General features: G+C 40.1%; 1 protein-coding gene across 6 annotated transcripts in view; it reads right to left on the reverse strand.

The window, feature by feature from the left end:
* Nucleotides 1-13,324, reverse strand: part of GPATCH2L (G-patch domain containing 2 like) — a 52,321-nt gene that overhangs the window by 33,503 nt on the left and 5,494 nt on the right. For all 6 annotated transcript variants that reach the window (XM_019640387.1, XM_019640389.1, XM_019640388.1 and 3 more), the window contains exon 3: nucleotides 3,297-3,361. In XM_019640387.1, coding sequence (XP_019495932.1) covers nucleotides 3,297-3,361 — 65 coding nt within the window. The remainder of the gene's footprint in view (nucleotides 1-3,296; nucleotides 3,362-13,324) is intronic.

Genomic DNA, 13,324 nt, shown 5'->3' on the forward strand with positions numbered 1-13,324 from the left:
AAAGGAGAAATGAAAGCTGCATATTGGCGAATAGCAGCAGATATTGCCACTAAAGAAGTTACCCAAAGTGTTCCCCTATAAAAACACACCAACAGCTGTTTTTAAAAGAATATATTAAAAGAATATATTTAGCTAAATCATGTATTCTGAGGACAAATGGCAAACTATAATGGAATATTTTTTGGTTCTCGAGCATTCACTCAAGATTTTTGATAGTATGAAAAGGGACTCACTGAACTGGAAGGAAACTTGTGAGGTCATCTAGACCAGTAGTCTTCAACCTGGGTTCACTAGGATGCCTGATGCAGGAGCTCCTCAAAACAACGAGGTCAACTCCCACATGGGATGGTGGCTACACCCACCCGCAACTAAGATTGAACACAGTACCTTTAGCTTAGAGGCCACCAAGCTGCCAATGGGCGGCTGGATGGTGACTGGACTTGGAACTGAGCTAGCTGCATCCTCCACAACTAAGACTGAAGGACAACAACTTAGCTGTTCCCCTTCCCCAATTTCCCAATAAAATCTTTAAAAAGAAAAAAAGAAAAAAAAAAAAAAGAGCGATGCCAGAGAATAAGGAAGAGGCTGAGTAGGTCAGGCTACTGATTTCCTGCTCCTTTGGGATCTTGCTTTAACCAAAATAGGTTTAGCTGTTTTATGATTTGCTCTTCTAGGTACAATTCTGTTTGAAGGGAAAGAAGGAGAATTTTCCCCTGAACTGGGCTTCCCAATAATTATTTATTGATAGCTCACTATATGCCAAGCAATGTGATTACAAAAAAAAAAAATTCCTGCCTTTAAAAGCTTCAAGGGAAAAGACACACACCTACAAATAATGTAATATGGTAAGTGATACGAAAGCAGTAAGTACAGGGAAAGAAGAGAGGAAGCGTTTTAGGAGATGATGCCCACACTGAGTTGTCAGAATCCCTTTAGGAAAAATGGGAGTAACTGAGACTTGAATGAAGTGACTATTTACAAAGTGTAGACAGTATTAAGAGAAAGAAGCCAATAAGGGATGGTGAAGCACCCTGGGGCCAGCCCAGTGGGAAGTCTTTCCCATTACTAGACCTGAAGTAGCAAGGGGAAAGAATGGTTATGCGAGCCCAGAGTGGGAACTGCAGTTATCTAAGGAGCAGTGGCTTTCAGCAGAGGAGCGCAGCCACAGGCAGCCAGCAGTCCAACAGAAAAGGAGCCAGGGAGAGCTGTAATCCAACGTGGGGGCTGCACTGTTTCCACCTCTTCCCTACCTTCATCACATGGGTATAACAGAATGGTACCTCCATGCCCTTTGCCGTGGGGGGCCTCAGAGCCTTCCGCTTGAGGCAGAGCACAATTCCTTATCCCACTGAGCTTAGTCATGTGACTGGCCTTAGGTAGAGGAACATTAGCAGCTGCGGTCCAAGTGAAAGCTTTAAATATTCATGTATGGTCTGGCTTGGTCACTTGGCATTCATGTCCTTTGCCATGAGAAGTCCATGCCACATACAGCCCTTGCTCCTTTAGCCTAGTACCCAGGATAAGATACACCGCGTCAATACAAACCTAACCTGAAGGCTGGACACCAGCTGAGCCCTGATCAGCTGAACCACAGCTAACACCTAGTCCCACAGCAAGAAATAAATGTGGTAAACACTGCCAATTTGGGGTTGTTAAACAGTATTACCATAATTAAAACTGGACTATTACACCCAATCTCACTCACCTCCCTCCCTCCATTCTTCTGCTGATGCCTACGATTGGCCGAACCCAACAAGAAATTGAGAGCAAGAAAACCCACTGATGTTGTCCACAGATATGCCCTGGAGGGGCAGAAGGAGAACTGTGTCTCAGTGGGTGACCAGCCATTCAAGGAAAAAAAAGATGGGATTTCAAGCAGAGGCCAGCATAAACAAAGAGATACGGAAGCAGCAAATAACACAGCTTTGTGCTGAGAACCTAAGCATCTACAGTATCGCCAGAATGTATGAAGTGGAGACAGACACAAAGAGGAAAGCTGGGGCTACAGAATATTCCACAATCTTCTATGAGAAACCAAGGATTCCTTCTCAGTGGAAAGGTTTTCCAAGGGCCCAAAACTTAATCTGTTGTAACAGGTCCACACTTTCTTACACCTCTGCATAATTATGCCTCATAACCTTTAAGAGGTGCAATATGATACTTCACAGAACTGTAGTAAAAGCAAAGAAAAAGAGCAAATATTATAATTCTGAACAGTATGCACCAGTCTGTTCATACCAGACTTTCCTGGTATGAGGTAAGAGAATCAAGACCCTGGCTAGAGCCTACCTGTGAGTATACACACACACACACACACACAACCTCTAATGACACCGAGCTCCCACCGAATCAGAAAGGGACAGAAATGTACTCCCACTTCCATAGAGTAGGAAGCTTCACAACTCCATCCAGGCTCACTACTCTGAGGCACGGCTGAGACACCTCCCCATGGTCTCCCTCTAAAATCAGGACTTGGATCCTGGGTCTCACAGTCCCAGGATCCTGAGTTACTAGGGAGCCTATCGAATCAACCTAGACATGTACCCACCACACCTCTGTCCTTCAATCACTTACTCCTTGGAGAAAAATCATTGGAGCAGAGACTTTAGCGCTCTACAAATCCCTTATTTAAAGTAAGAAAACTACAGTCCAAAGGAGCGACATGAAATTCATATTGGTACATAATTAGTGTAGCCCTAAGCAAGTATACAAGACAGGAACAAAGTTTCAAATTACTATTTAGGTAGTAAAACTAAAGAACTGATAATTAACATACACCAGCCTTATTCCCAGTGCTCTATGCTAAACTTCAGGAGTTTTAACTTTAGAAAGATGTTTTCTACAATATATTCATCCAGAATGCTGGGATCATTTATAAATAAGGTTACAAAAATAAATTCTCCCTATGGGAAAATAAGAATGTCTTAACATCCAAAAAAGAGAGTCATACATGAGGATATTTTTTTTGGTACTAATACAAAGCAACTTCCCAAAGTCCCATCCTTGACACTATAACGCCCTAGATCAGGATTCTCAAAGTCTGAACCACCTGCATAAAAATCACCACAGGTGCTTGTGAAAAATGCAGATTCCAGGGGCCAACTCTAGACCTATTTGATTTCTAGGAGCTCAGAAAACCTGCAGTGTTAACAGTTCCCCAGGTGGTTCTTACACACCCTAAACTTTGAGAACCACTGCCACAGGCAACCATCATATTCACAGTGAGTCACTCCTATAATCCTTGCAACCCTTCCAGAGACACTGAACCAACATCCCAAAGCTGGGATCAAGATTACCTTGCCGTCCTTCATCATTTGTGAAGAGCCCTGTGTCACTGCTGCTACACACACTGCTGGTTTCACTGGAAAAAAAAAAAAAAGATTGAAACATGAGAACACATCAGTTCCTGTCAAAAAAAAAACAAAAACAAAACAAAGCACTGTCCATTCTTTTCCTGGTTTTCAAATGAAAAGATCCCCAGTTTCCATAATTTCACTAGCCAATCAGAAATGTAAATTTCATGGTTAAGTCATACGGGAAAGTTTATTTTCCCCCCAAGCAAAGGAAATGTAAGAAGAGAATTCAAAAACTTTTATTTATATTTCAAAGTACTCTTAAAATATCTGAAGTCATTGTGTCAGTTTTGCATTAGAAAGTTATTTATTAAGGCTCACAGAAGTAACCTCAGCCTAGTTTGGTATATCAAACAACATAAATTCACCAATTTACCAACCAATTTTATTCCTAAATATTGCCAACTATCAGTTTCAAATGAAGCCATCCAACTTTAAGAGATTTAGCATCTCTCTAGTTTTTCCCCCCCATTTATAAAGCAGCAAACACAAATCCATAAACAGGAAAAAAGTCAGTATGACAAGTTATATTTTCTAAATTTAATATCTTCCTTGATATCAAGTGGCTACAACAAAATTCATTTTTTAAAAGAAAATTAAGATTAAATATAAAACTATAAAAACAAACTCCATTTGAACTCTGAAGTAAAACGTTTGCCCCATAGAATTCTGTCTGGTAAGCTTCAATTTCTGACTACTGCTAACAATTGATTCTGCCTCTTACTCAGGCTGCCATTTCTTTCACCTAATCTTCATCAAATTTGATTTATCTGGTTCAAAAATTTTTTCTCTGTTCTTTAAAATATTAGTTGTTTCCTTCATTGGGAGTGTTTCCTTCTAAGCTAGTCCATTTTTTTTTTTCACCTGCTCTAGAAGATAGAAGAAACCAAAGCAAGGAAGAAACATTCTCATCATGCTGCATAAGGAAGAGGCTTAGCAAAATCCTAGTATATGTTTCTGGATCAACAATCTGAAAATATTTTATACTTTGCCACACATCCAAATACCTTGCCGACACTAAATCCTAAAAATGTTGGTTAAATTAAGTAGAAATGCTTTCCTCACTTAAGCTCGTCTTTGAATAAATCCAAGAGACTTGTTGCAGCAAGAGCCAATAAGACATACCCAATTTCTTTAAAGGTTCTTTCATTGTATTTTCTACTGTCCTTGTAAAAGGGAACATTCAGAGGTGTCACTGTAGAAATGCTATACACAACTATATCCCTGGATTCCGCTGCATTTAGAATTTTCAAAAAGCTCTGCAGTTAAATCCAGAAGACAGGTCACCGAGTACTACATTCTTCTGGCTTCGGAGTTCAAAGAACCATGCCTCCTGAACTTAATGGTTTTGTTTTTGTATTTTTAGCAAATTCCTAAGAATATTAGAGGTCTAATTCCATTAAGTTACTACACATCCTCTCATATTACTACTTTATTATTCTCATCTTACCTTGAATATAAAGCAAATTTTATATTGTTTAACTCGTCTTGAGATGAAGAAAGGCTTAAAAAGCACATTAGGGGGCCGGCCGAGTGGCGCTATGGTTAAGAACTGGCTTGGGACGCCAGAGGGCCCCGGTTCGGATCCCACATATGAGGGCCAGTGACACTGCCCTCCACAGCTAAGATGCTGAACAACAGCTCAACCTGGAGCTGGGCTGCCGTGAGTCGCCGGCGACAGCAGAGGCTGCAGCCCCTGTGGCAGTGGGTTGCCATGGGCTGCCGTGTGTAGCCAGCAGCCAGCGTGAGCGGCCAGCAGCCGCAGTGAGCGGCCGTCCAGAAGCCGGTGACTGATCTGCCTCGCCTGGGAAGAGCGCAATGATGGTGCCAACTTGGGCCAGTGAAGCAACGTCCTCAACAACTAGACTGAAGAACAAAAACGACAGCAACTTGTCTGTTCCCCTTCCCCCAATTCCCCAGCACTGTTCCCATCCCCCCAATTCCCCAACAAAAATCTTTAAAAAACAAAAACAAAAACAAACAAACAAAAAAAAGCACATTAGGCCATGGGACAGATATTCTACTGCACCATCATGTTATAGGCTTTATTGGTTAGCAATTGTCACTAGCTGAGATTTAGGGGTCAACAAGCAATAGCCAGTCACCTATTTTTGTATGGCCTGTGAGTTACGAATGGTTTTTACTCCATTTTAAATCCATGAGGGGAAAAGAATCAAAGGAAGAATATTTTGTGACATGTGGAAATAAGATGAAATTCAAATTTCAGTGTCCATAAATAAAGTTTTATTGGAATACAGCCATACTCTTGCATTTATATATCATCTATATCTTCTTTCATACCACAACTGCAAAGTAGAGTGGTTGCAACAGAGACCATATAGCCCACAAAGCCCTAAAATATTTACCATCTGGCTCTTTACAGAGGAAGTTTGATGATCCCTGCTCTACATGTATTACAAGTTCACTCTGCAATATTTATGGTCCCCTCTGAATATTTCCAATTAAAAAATTAAAACTGTTGCTTTATTACAAAGTCTATCAATTCTTTTCCCCATTCACTTCCAGCTACTGGTAGGCACTACAAGATCCAGTGCTTTCTCGATCTTTTTTTTTTCCATGGATTACATTCTCTCCGCATAGTCTAAATAAAGGGGGCAAGGTCAAAGAAATCTGCTGGATCAAAAAAGGTGTTGGTAACCTAAAACCTTCCTGTCACTGCACATATTCTATTTTTGTCAACAGCATTTAAGGATATTCACTGTTCTTGAAAGAGCTTGGACTAATCTCTTCCATAAATTTCCTATATATGAGGTGTGATCAACAAATATGGTGAATGTTTAAATTTTAAAAAATTTATTACAGAAGACACATTGCCATGAATCCCCCTCACTTCGAAGACACATATCCTGTTCTTGCCACTTTCTGAAGCAGTTCTGAAAGTCCTCTTTCATGAGTGTCTTTAGTTGTGCTGTCATGGCTGCCTCGATGTCCTGAATCATTTTGACTTTGGGGAAGAGCCAGAAGTCACACGGTGCCAAATTCGATGAAAAAGGTTGATGAGGGCACACTGTAATGTTTTTATTTGACAGAAATTGCCTATCAGAAGTGATGTGTGACACAGAAGGTTGTCATCATGGAGAATGAAGTAAGGACACTCACGAAAGAGGACTTTCAGAACTGCTTCAGAAAGAGGCAAGAACGATGGGATAAGTATGTTCGAAGCGAGGGGGAGTATTTTAAGGGAGATTAATGGCAATGTGTCTTCTACTATAATAAATTTTTTTAATTTAAACATTCACCATATATTTTGATCACACCTCGTATAATTAATTAGAGTACAGCAATGATGTCACAGAACTATCACCAGGATTTTAAGATTATGATCAAGGGAGGTATGTATTTTCTTCAGAGAAAATAATTTATGTCTTACAGAACACTTATTACATAGAAGTATCATCATTCTACCAGTACCTGGAAATGACAATTTCATCTGATTACATTTGCTAATTCTATTTATTCCCTCAGAAGAACCTGCATTGTAGAAATCTAATCATATGTAAGAAACTGTTAGCATAATTTACTGAGGAAAAAAACAGGAACTTCATGGCATGTTTGCACATAAACATTATGATGAAGCATGCAAATATGCAGTGCTAGCTATAAACAAGAAGCAAGTATTTCTCCTTCCAAGTTACAAGCCAAAGTTGTCCAGTTCTGCAGCCTTCCTTCACATCTGGCTCAGAGATTACAATTTAAAAAGAAAATCAGGGGCCGGCCGAGTGGCTCAGTTGGTTAAGAGCTCGAGCTCTGAGCAACAGGGTCGCCAGTTCGATTCCCACATGGGCCAGTGAGCTGCGCCCGAGCTGAGCTGCCGCTGAGCTGCCAACAGGTGGCAGGATGGTTCAGCTGGTGAGAGCACGTGGTGCTAACAACAAGGCTGCTGGTTCGACTGCCGCATGGGATGGCAGCCCCTCCCCCGCCCCCCACAACTAAGATTGAACACGGCACCTTGAGCTGAGTGGCAGTGAGCTGCCGACAGGAGGCTGGATAGTGACTGGACGTGGAGCTGAGCTAGCTGTGCCCTTCACAACTAAGAATGAAGGACAACAACTTGGCTGTTCCCCTTCCCCAATAAAATCTTTTAAAAAAGAAAAAAGAAAATCAGATTAGCAAGATTTCAATGATTTAATCAGCTATAAAATGTTAATATCAATTAAACAGAATATTTAATATCCTGTGAAAAATAAGCTCTTATCTCTCAATAAAGACAATTTTCTTTTAGCACCTTTGCAGATCACGAGGTCAAAAAGTTAAAAGATGTCAGGCTCCTACAAATTTTTCCTATTCCAAAACCTTCAAATTTATTATTCTTTTGCTTTGAGCCTTTTTACTATGAAAGGAAAAAAGCTCTATTCTTCATTTTTATAAGAAAAAAATGCAATCCTACCTCTAGTGTCCACTCCACTTGTGATCCTCTGGAGCTTAGTCAGGAAGACAAAACCCAGCCTTTATTAATCTTCAGAAAAAGATAACAGGTAATGAAACCTTGTCTTGTCCTAAAATGGTAGCAACTCCTAGAGGCATCAATGCCTCCTGTCTTTGCCTAGGGAGCTGTTCCGTACTTCCTGTTTTTATATGATTCTAATCTATGACTAGCTTACATACAAAAATCTTCCTAGAATACTTCTAAAATATTTTAGAGCAGAAATGCATTAACTCCACAAATAATTCATACATTATTCAAAAGAATTCAATCCCAAACTGGGCCAATAAAAAGTCTCTAACAGGAAGAGGAAGGATTTCTGACCGCCTTCGCCCATGTCTCCTAAACTTCCACTCATTCACTTAGTAAGAATTTATTAAGTATTTGCTACGTACCAGACACTATTATAACCAGCACTAAAACTAAAACAGAAACATGTTGATCACAATTTAAATGCATGCATTTTATTAAAAACTTAGTCTAGACTATGGGAGAAGGATGTGAAAAGGTTGAGAGAAGAATACTTTCTAATGAAGAATATAATGCAAAATAAGGGGTGGTGCAAGTCTAGAATTTAACCTTATGATAGTAAGGGAATCACCCCTTTTATGAGCCAGAAAAATGTCTCAAGAATCTTCATATGTGAGTAAAAGTAGTAATAATACATCACATTTCTCTATACTGGTTTTCACTAAAAAACATTCCCACACTTAATTCAGCAGCATAGCCACCATTTTAAAGAAGACAAACAAAATTAAAGCCTGGATTTTGGACCAATTGTATTACCTAATTACTACAATATTGTTAGGAAAGCAACTGAACCCCATCCAACTGAAATAACATAAGTGTAAAGAAGATCAACCTAGCCAGCAGTTCATAGGCTTTCCTCTCCCAACATCTTATTATGAAAACTTTCTCTAATTTCTATAAATTCCCACAATTGGGAGAAAAAAAAACACAGCTTATCCTCCAACCTGAGAGCTTGCTAGTTCTTTCATACCCCTAACCACAGAAGACTGTAAATTTAGAACTGAATGATAGTTTACACCTATCTTAATTACAACATAGAGGCACAGAATTAGTTGATCCTCTGTAATCAAAAGTTGGCATCAAGAAATTACCACCTGAGTTTCTTACTCATTTAAGATTAACCAAATAGCACGAATAAGATGTCTTTTACATCTAATTTTAAAATAAACAAGCAGGATAGAATTTATGGCTTACATCATCATGCTAAAAAATAACGGGTTTTCATTTTAATTTGTTATTACATAATAATGCATTTAATACAAATTTAAAATGGACTTACAAGTCAGAAAAAACAGAAAGAAAAAATGTCACTCTTAGGCACACTACCCAAAGACATCATTGCTCATTTTTTTTCCGTCTTTTTCCTGGATCGAGGTGGTACATTTGTAGCCACACGTAATCAGACTCAGTGAGAGGTTTTTCAGGGATATATTTCACACCGATTGCAAAATTACTCCCATAATAAATTATGAGAATGCATAATGAAGTAGTTTTCCAGTTTCATTCAGATGGCACCAGGAAGGCAGCAACCTCTCCAGTTTCACAGGTTCATTAACACGGCCACCGCAATCAGATATACTTTGCAGAGATAAATGATTTTCCGCAGGACTCTTCTATTGAGCTGGGTGGGGGCTGAGCCTTAGAGAAGTCCACCCATCCTTTTAAGACTTACCTTTTCTTAGAGCTAACAGTGATTCATCTTTGGTTAGGTAAAATGTCTTTTCAGAGTAAATTCTTAAAAGGGCACACATTCTGAGACCTGAAAATCTGAGAATGTCTTTGTATTGCCTTTCCATATGAAATCTATCTTTATTGTACATAAAATTCGGGGACAAGGGAAGAGGAAAGCAATTTCCCCTCCCCTACCCCCTCCCAAAACCTCTAGGAAGATGTAGGCCCTCACATTTATACTATAGGGATGAATGCCAGCCTTATTTTTTCATCTCTTTTAGGATTTTTCTCTCTGGTCCACCCCAACCACCAATGCAGAATGCAAAAATATTGCCAAGATAGGTAGAGGTCTCTTTTGATTAGATTTCCCTTTTAATCTTTATACTTAATTTTTCAACCCAGGAACACTTTTTCTCTTCAGTTATATTTTTAAATCATTCTTCTATTCCAATACTTTGGTTTCTTCCTTGGGAATATTTAATACTTGCAGACTGGGCCTCTATTCTCTGTCACCCAAGTTTATCACCTTCTCTCATGTTTTTTTTTTTTTAAAGATTTTATTGGGGAGTTGGAGGAAGGGAAACAGACAAGTAGCTGTCCTTTTGTTCTTCAGTCTAGTTGTGGAGGATGTCGCTTCACTGGCCCAGGTTGGTATTATCATTGTGCTCTTCCCTGGTGAGGCAGTCGCTGGCCTGCCACTGGACGGCCGCTCACGGCGGCTCGCGGCAGCTCGCGAAAGCTCACGCCCGCTGCCGGCCAGCCCACTGCAGCCTACGCCGTCGCCGGCGACTCACGGCAGCCCAGCTCCAGGTTGAGCTGTTGTTCACCATTTTAGCTGTAGAGGGCAGTGTCACTGGCCCTCATGTGGGATCTGAACCGGGGCTCTGCTGCTCAGAGCTGGCGTCCCAAGCCAACTCTTAATCAACACGCCACTCAGCTGGCCCACCTTCTCTCTCATTTTTATCTCCTCTCTCTGCATTTTTGGGAGGGCTTCCAAAGTTTTGCACATCATGAACTCAATGTACTGCAGAATAATTGTCCTTCATTTCAGCATTGCAATTACATTTCAAATTTCCCTACAATTTTTCCTCCCATACTACTGGGTTTTCAAATAGCCATCTTTCTGTCCTTACGACTTACTGCTCCTATTCCAAAGTGATTATACCTTCTTGCATCCTAATGAAGAATTTCTAAAATGTTCTCCTGGTTTCCACTGGCAATCATTTTCAAAGATTAGTTCTTCCTCTGAACTTTCAGGATAATGATTCCTTTCCCTTACACTGAGGAACTTGTTCAAAGGCCTCTCACTGAGAACTGGTTTACCTAGAATCGTATTTGCCAACAGAAAGGGTATGTAAATTACCCTTGGCCCCATTATCTATTCCCGAGGATATGGGTAACATGTTCTCACAACTACAACTGGCGAAGGGGACGTACAGACCCCCGAGGCTAATTCCCAGCATCACTGGTAGGTTTTTGTCTCATATAGCTATGTTGGGCTGAGACAGAACCTTCTAACCCTCACTGCCTGAGTCTGACCCCATTCTAGGAGTCTGCGCCAAATGAAGGTGTATAAAACACTACAATTTCTACTCTGAGTGCTTTTTCCTTCTCTGCCCATGCCAACAGTAAACTTTATTCTTGGAGATTCTATTTCCTAGGACTCGATATGCTGTGACTGTCTCCTACCCCCAAACACAAATACACACACAGAAAACGCTAAGATTTGCTATCCAAGTGTATTCTGGAAGTTACAGCCCCCAAATAGAAACTGAAAGACACTGATTGGGAAGTAAAGGATGGAACAACACTAGACTCAAACTGCAGCTGCCCACTTTCCTGAATGCAGTGGATCCTGCATTTCTGAACCAAGGGCTGACTAGAGAGAAAGGAGGCAGGGCCTCGCTGTCCACCTGCAGTGCAAGCTCGGCACGGTTGATGCAGGCTTCTGACTGCACTCTCCAGCGTGGTTCTACCAGCCTTGTAGTTTGGGGAAATCTTGGCAAAAGGACGACTGTAAATCCTAGTTTCTGTTGATGTGAGTTTGCAACGTTTTATGCCTTCATAAGTGTTTTAGTGGGCAGTGGAGGCTGCTTATCAGACGCTTTATAAAAACTGAAGTTCAAGTGATGGGAAGGAGGTTGTGACTGAGAAGAATTACAGAATCTCAGTGTGGCATGGGACTTTAGAGGTCATTCAGTTCAACCTCTCCAACTTAACAATAACTCAGTAAGTGGTCACTATGCCCAGGCTTGAATGCCTCCAGGCATCTAGAACTCATTACCTGGTGAAACAATTCACTTCATTTTTACAGAGTTCTAATTTTTAGAATGTTATATTTTATACAGAGGCAACACTTAGCTCTCTATGCTTTCTATCTATGAGTCCTAGTTCCTTCTTCTGGAGCCAAACAAAATAACCCTAACACATCTTTCAAGAGACAGATCCTCAAATACAATAGTATGAAATCTACCTCCCATGTCATCCTTTTCAGCTCTTCCTAAGGATGTCCTAGCAAACTTTGATTAAATCTATACAAGCACACTATGCGAGCTATTCAATACTCTCAGATGCAATTGTACCACTTGCAGCAATGGTAAATATACTCCTGGTCAGCATCCCTATTTGCAGAACAGAAAAAAAGAACAGCTTCAACCTACCACATATATTCTTTTCCACAGCTCCAGTAACTCCTGATTAATGACCTCCACTTGCAAAGGAGGCTACTTACCTTAACCATGAAATAATGAATGCTATTGATCCGACAAGCTACTGCTATAGAGTGTTATTGATCACCCAATCTTTGGTTAAAATGGTCCTCATTTAGCAATTTCACTGTCACAAACACCGGGAGCAAAGCACACTCATAATTAAAGAGTTTGGGGGAGTTAAAGTGAGAGCTGATGGACAGAGATCTCAGCTTTCTCCCATTTATTCTTGCTTCTGAGCTATTGTTTGTGTCAGAAGGGATATTGATTTTCTATAAAAATAAGAAAACAAGAGGCACCAAGGGGCCGCAGAAGGTCAGCTCGGGCTGGAGGAGGAGGGGGAAGGTTTAGCACTCTATCTCTGTCACTTGCCTTCCAAGACAAGGGAATATTTTCTTTCCTGTAAGGTCGGCCTCTAATACATCACCTTAGGAAAGGCTCCTGACTGCAACTTCAGCCCATCACCAAACCAATTCACTTAGGAAAGAAAAGAAACTAAACTCTATTTAAATGGAACAAACGAATGATGTGTCAGTGAAGAATTGAGCAAAATTAGCCCATGAACTACCTAATTAATAGCTGCTATATAGGCAATTTGAATAAAGATCAGCAAAAAGTAATTTTACAAAACAGTTGTTCCATTTTAGAATGGAACACACAAGCACTGAAAAATATTAAAATAGTAACTGATCTTTTTGCAGGCATAAGAAAACTATTACATCATAACCACTTTTAGTTCCTCAGAACTCTTGAGGAATTGGTTGGTATAGAACTGAAGGAAGAACAGAAAGAGAAAAGCAGAAAGAATTACTGGTTAAGCTTAAAGCTGCTCCATGTTTAGTTAGCAGAGTAAATTTAAGGAAATTAGAAATAAAGCTCTCTGATTGAGACATACATTTTCAAACCTAAAATACCTATTCATGCTTTTTAAAAGATTCTATCTATCCACTGACTAGGCTAAGCTAAGCTTAATGGTCAGCTTCATCCTAATCATTTTACAAGTTGGATCACATACAAGTACACTCTGACAACCTTCAATACCACAGATAAAGTTCTACACTTTGATCTTTATGTGAATAAACTGGCACATCCAAGCAGATTTATGAGAGCAACTAAGA

The sequence above is a fragment of the Hipposideros armiger genome, unplaced genomic scaffold, assembly GCF_001890085.2.
Source record: "Hipposideros armiger isolate ML-2016 unplaced genomic scaffold, ASM189008v1 scaffold_49, whole genome shotgun sequence".
Classification (NCBI taxonomy): domain Eukaryota; kingdom Metazoa; phylum Chordata; class Mammalia; order Chiroptera; family Hipposideridae; genus Hipposideros; species Hipposideros armiger.